General features: G+C 35.3%; 1 protein-coding gene across 1 annotated transcript in view; it reads left to right on the top strand.

Moving 5' to 3' along the window:
* The first annotated feature begins 522 nt into the window (after window positions 1-522).
* Window positions 523-6,622, top strand: part of LOC149131341 (uncharacterized) — a 58,342-nt gene continuing 52,242 nt past the window's right edge. Inside the window, exons 1-2 of the mRNA XM_089340610.1 lie at window positions 523-671; window positions 1,780-2,348. Of these exons, the coding sequence (XP_089196736.1) occupies window positions 665-671; window positions 1,780-2,348 (576 nt within the window). The 5' untranslated portion in view covers window positions 523-664. The remainder of the gene's footprint in view (window positions 672-1,779; window positions 2,349-6,622) is intronic.

The raw sequence follows: 6,622 nt of genomic DNA, 5'->3' as shown, positions 1-6,622 counted from the left end.
AAGGAAAGGTAATGATAGAGAGAGAGAAAAGATAGATAAGAGACTGAAACAGACGAAAGGCGATGTACTTAAAGAAGTGAAAGATAAAGGGAAGACAAGAGAGAGAGAGAGAGAGGTACGGAAAGAGGGGAAGATAAAGAAGGAGTGAGAGGGGGGGAGAATAAAGCTTGATAAATAGAGGCGAAGATGGAGGGGTACGGTGATAAAGAAAGAGAAAATAGAATTTTTAAATTAAAGAGTGGGTGGTGAAGAATTAGATTAGTAGATAGATGGAAAGAGAGAGAGAGAGAGAAAGAATTAAAGAGAGATATGGGATGGCTGAGATAGAAAGAGAGGGAGTAAGTCTTAAAGTAGAAAAAAGAGAGGCAGAAGGTATAGATGGAGAGAAGGTGAGAGGGTGAGAGAAAAAAGTTAAAAGAGTAAAGTGAATAGAAGTAGAGTAAAATAAAAGTGGGAAAGAAAGAGAGGGTGAAAGTATAGAGAGAGAGGTGGAGTGAACGAGAAGAAAAAGTAAAGGCAGAGAAGAAAAAAGATAAAGAGAGTTACAGAGAGAGAGGGGAAGAAGGGCAAGAGAAGGTAATTGAGTTTGTCGTTGACCTCCGCCGCTAGGTGTCTCACTAAACCTACCAGATCATTCGAGAGTTTGTTGTAATATTCTAGAAGAATGTTCTGTAAGTAAAACATCAAAATCTCCATCAGCATCAGTTTACCTCCCCTTCCTCCCTCAACCACCACTACTAAAAGAGAGTTGAACAGTTCCCACTCTCTCTCTCTTAGTTTCTTCCTCCTCCTTCTCCTCGTCAACCCCGTTTTCTTATCTCACTTTTTTCTTCACCGTCCCCCTCTCTCTTCGCTCTTAGTCTCTCTATTTTTCTCCTCTCTTTCTCTCTCTATATAGGGTTGCTTGACTATCCCCCTCCCTCTTCGCTCTTAGTCTCTCTACTTTCTCTCTCTATATAGGGTTGCTTGACTGTTGTGTATCTCTGTAGTTTAAAACACTACTGGTTACTTCAACACGGAATTATTATTATATATAATCTATATAATAATAAAAGAGATTATTACTTGAAGGAAACACGGATTAAAAAAGAGAAAAACCCCAAAATATATTTTTTTTCTACTGTGGGAATTTGAAACACAAAACCTCTTTCTCCCCCACCAAAAATATAAGGACCACATTACTGTAAACCTTACAAACCCTTTCTATAAGAGCAACATATTGCGAAAAAAACAAAAACAAATCCTTCCTTCTTCTATATAAGGGTCACATACTGTATAAATTTCCCTATCTAGGCACCCTAATAAGGGCCACATACGCCAAAAAAGGACCCTACAAAAACAAAAAAAAAACCCACCAACATCAAGAAACTTAACTGGAAAATCATGAATGATTATTATTATTTAATATTTTTCTAAAATATCCTGGAATTATTGTTCCGTGTGTATCGCCTTGTTCTAGTTCTTTACTGTTTTGTTCTGGGGTCGGGTATTTCTTTTTTTTTTTCTATCTCAAACAAAAAGAAAATAAACACTTAGTTTACTGGGGTGACTGTAAAAAAATCAGAACGAAAAATTAATTAAAAGAATTAATTTTATATCTCAAAAAAAAAATTGATTTACTTTAAATTTTGAAAGAAAACAGACCACCTCATCCCCTTAACGTATATTTTGTAGTCTAGATATTTCTTATAGGAGTTTAATTTCAATTTAAATCCCCCACATTCACACACCCACACATATATAGTTACTGTAATATATATATATATTATTTTACATTAGATCAACCAATTTATCCGTCACCATATGAAAGTTCGCCACAATCAGTTTATCCATCACCGTATGAAAGTTCGCCACAATCAATTTATCCAGTACCATATGAAAGTTCTTCACCTCTACCACCACCATCATCATTAATATACGGAGGCGAAGTAGCAGAGAGAGGAGGTGGTAGAAAGAGAAGAGGCGGTAGAAGGAGAGGAAGAGGCAAAGGAGAAGGAGTGAGAGAGAACTCCGCTGCAGTGCTAGGCCCAGCTGTCTGTAGTGCAGCAGCTATGTCTGGAATGGGATATATGTCGCATCCACCTCATAACAACAACAACAACAACACGAGTGCGGCGGCCAGCAGCGGCCACAACCTTCATCAACAGCAATACCAGCATCCCCATCACAACACTAACAACAACAATGGCAACGAACCACCAGGTGGTGGGGCAGCGGCCGCAGGTTCGAACCTTGGAGATCTACCAGCTGGATGGGAACGGAGGATTGATCCCACCACTGGCTGGGCTTATTACATTGATCACAACACCAAACAAACCACTTGGCAGGACCCCAGATTAGCTACAACGGTGAGTACTACTTTTATTTTAACAAATACGTATGCTTATCTATCTATCTACATATCTATCTCACAATCTATCTATCTATCTATCTATCCTGTAAACGAGAAATCCAGAAACAAGCATTACCCTTACCAAAGTTGGAAGCCATATAAAAGACAGTCAAACAATATCGTATAATATATACAACACAATATAGTATAATATATACAACACAATATAGTATAATATATACAACGAAATCACTATAATCCAAGAGACCAAAATCTTCTAAGCAGGTTTAACCCTGCCAAGATTATAATTCCAATGAAGGGCACAAGATATAAAAAGATTAACTGTCAACCAGCACATGAAACGTATTTCATTATATATATATATATATATATATGTGTGTATATATACGCATACACACAAAATGTCTATTTAATTTCAATACATACAGTCTCCCATAAACAATTAAACAATGAAAACACGTGCTCGATTTACCATGATATAAATGGTAAATTATAAGCTTCTTAAAAAATATATAATTGTCAAAAATATCCAACATTCACATTGCTTTCGCTCCTGGTTATAAATAAAAGCGATCCTTGCTGTTTATTTAATGTTACATACGTAAAGTAAATTTAAAAAGAAACCGCTTATACTTAATATAGTTGCGAGGAGTACAAACCTGTGCAGTTGAAGTGGGATTCACTGTTGGTCCGTGATTAAGATACTTCGGCCTTAATCTGTCCCTATTAGGTATGTGTGTGTGTGTATATATATATATATATATATATATATATATATATATATATATAGTTGAAGTTTACAGAAAAACGACGAAGCTAGGTGTATAAACAACAAACAGATGTGTATATATATATATATATATGTGTGTGTGTGTGTATTTATACAGTATATGTATATAAATATACTTATATATAAATATACATAAATATATATATGTATATATATATGTATATAAATATATATGTATACATATATTTATATGTATATAAATATATATGTATATATATTTTTATATGTATATGTATATTTATATATATTTATTTATATATATATATATATATATATATATATATATATATATATATATATATATATATATACACATATATATACATACACATATCTACTACATTTGTGGGAAATTCTGCCTGTGGCTGTGTTTGTGGAGTTGTTAGCTTACTCCTACATCGTTTTATAGATTTTCATGAAACTTGACATGTGAATAGAACTCCTGTCTGGAAACCTCATGGCATACTCAGGTTGTTGAAAAAAGTCGATAATAGTGCCCCTGTAAGAGATCCTTATATATATTTGATATATTTCATTTTAACAGCCACACGAAATAACCCATTTGCCAAAATTTTAACAGATAAGGGAAATAACCCATTCATTTTCCTAAATCATTTGGTATAAATCAAATTAAGGATGCTTATTTCTTAGTATTTGAACTATTTTACTTATTTTCTCAATTTATCCAGTACAACCCTTTAACAAGTAAATAGAATTATCCTAAACAATAGATCCACTTCTTTCGGTTCGTGACTTATTCAAGAATATACCAACACTAGCGCTGCTGAGGGTAATATTCTCTGGAAACACACAAAAGCCCTTTTCAGAGTTATTTACTTTGATTTGTGTGTGTGTGTATAAATATATATATTTAACTGGAAAATTTGGAGCATGTTTACATGACTTTCTGAAAGATAGAAGTCAGGCACTCGTGGCCAGTGGAGCCACCTCAAAGGAAACAGAAATAGTGAGCGATATTCTACAGGGCACTATCTTAGGACCACTGCTCTTCATAGTAGCCCTCTTAGTTATGCCCTCAGCTGTCCGGATAGCCACCCTTGGTAACTATGCAGACATTACAAAAGTTTCGTAGAAAATACAGAACCCCAGCGACGTTGCACTCCTGCTGCAGGAGTTGGACTCAAATTACAGATGGGCTGAGGGCAATAATGTGCAATTTAATGCTGAAAAATTCCAAGCCCTGTGCTACCAGCATCCAAAACTAAATAGAAAATTTACAGGGTACTCTGGTCCACAGGGGATTACAATCCCAGAACCTAAATCAGTGAGGGACCTGGGTATCAACATGAGTGATGATACCTCTTACCATGTGCACATCACCAGGATAGCAACAAAGTGCAGATACTGGCTAGATGGATCCTGAGAACATTCAGAACCATAGAGAAGGAAACCTTTGGAGGACATTTGTCCTCAGCCGCCTGGATTACTGCTCCTAGCCAGGGTCACCCAGCAGTTTAAAATTAACAGCGGACCTTGAAGCAATCTAGCAAAGCTTCACAAAGAAGATCGTCTCATTGCAACAGCTCAGCTAGTGGGAAAGGCTGAAATAGCTAAGACTCTACTCCCTGGAGCGAATGCCAGAGAAGTATGCAGTAATATATATACATTTGGAAGATCTTGGAAGGAATTGTGCCAAATTTTGGCATTGCAAGCTAGACAAATGCCAGAACGGATTCACTGCGCCATGGCAAAGATCCCAGCAATGCCATCGCACTTCAGGACCAGTTACTGCAACAGCTTGGGTTTCAAGGGCTCACAGCTTTTTAATATTATCCCAAAGAGCCTAAGGGACAAAGTGGATGTAGGTGTTTCCAAATCAAAACTGGACCTCCCCCTGCTGAGAGTCCCAGATGAACGTACCTCTCGGGAAAGGGTGCAAATGAGGATAGCGACATCAAGGTCCTTTATTCACCAAATGCCACATATTAGAGGAGGCTCTCAATAATAACAATGTAGCAAAACATGCTCCAACATGGCCACAATTGTGAGCTGAAACTAAAAAAAGAAAAAAAAATATATACAAATATGTATATATATATATATATATATATATATATATATATATATATATTAATATAGATATATATATATACACCATTTTGAGTGTAGCCGTTGCCAGTACCGCCTGACTGGCCTTCGTGACGGTGGCACGTAAAAGCACCCACTACACTCTCGGAGTGGTTGGCGTTAGGAAGGGCATCCAGCTGTAGATGCCCTTCCTATATTATATATATATATATATATATATATATATATATATATATATATAATATAATATATATATATATATATATATATATATATATATATATATATATATATATATATATATATATATATATATAGGTGCATATCTGGGTACAGGACATTGCAAACAAACGTAGACGAGAAACACACGAGCCACATAGAGAAAATTCTACTTCATCAGCTACCCACGTTTTAACACCGGCGTTTCGACGAGCTTCGGGCAGGACGCAACGTTAAAACGGCTCGTCCCATGGATCGCAGATTAAATCTGTATACGCAAATTAAATCTAGCCATGGAGGAATGTAGTGGCGGACAAAAAACAAGACAGGAAAACAAACAGAAGGCTTTACGGCCAGACGAGAAAAATTATGTGTGTGTGAACGCGATGAGGCACGGAACCGAGAGAGACAAAGTGGTGGCGTGTGTTACTTGGCGAAAGCCAAGGAAGGAAAGGATTATTGACCGGAAGCATGTGACCATGCCGGTGTAAAGGGAAGAGAGAGAGTGGTAGAGGGAGAAAGAGAGGGAGGAAGTAGAAGAATGGTGAGCAACGAGAGGAAAAAAGAAAAAGAGGAAATACGAGGGGGAAAAAAGAGATACGTAGTAGTAACAGAGGAAGAACAAGAGGGATAAGGCGAGATACGTAGTAGTACAGAGGAAGAACAAGAGGGGTAAGGCGAGATACGTAGTAGTACAGAGGAAGAACGAGGGGGGGGGAGAAAGGAAAGAGAAAGAGATAGAGTAGCGTCGGAGGATAAGTTTACGAACTACTTACAATTTTTGTGAGACGCTGCGTTCAATCATGTAAAAACAAAAGTAAATGAGTATATGCATATATACGTACAGGTATGTGCATACCGACATCCACCTGTATGTATAGGTGCATATCTGGGTACAGGACATTGCAAACAAACGTAGACGAGAACACACGAGCCACATAGAGAACATTATATATATTAATATATATATATATATATTAATATATATATATATATTAATATATATATATATATATATATATATATATATATATATATATATATAATATATATATATATATATATATATATATTAATATATATATATATATTAATATATATATATATATTAATATATATATATATATATATTAATATATATATATATATTAATATATATATATAATATATATATATATATTAATATATATATATATTAATATATATATTAT

The sequence above is a fragment of the Octopus bimaculoides genome, chromosome 23, assembly GCF_046866305.1.
Source record: "Octopus bimaculoides isolate indiv1 chromosome 23, ASM4686630v1, whole genome shotgun sequence".
In the NCBI taxonomy this organism is placed as follows: domain Eukaryota; kingdom Metazoa; phylum Mollusca; class Cephalopoda; order Octopoda; family Octopodidae; genus Octopus; species Octopus bimaculoides.
The sequence above is the reverse complement of the archived record's forward strand: the minus strand, read 5'-3'. Positions and strand labels throughout refer to the sequence as shown.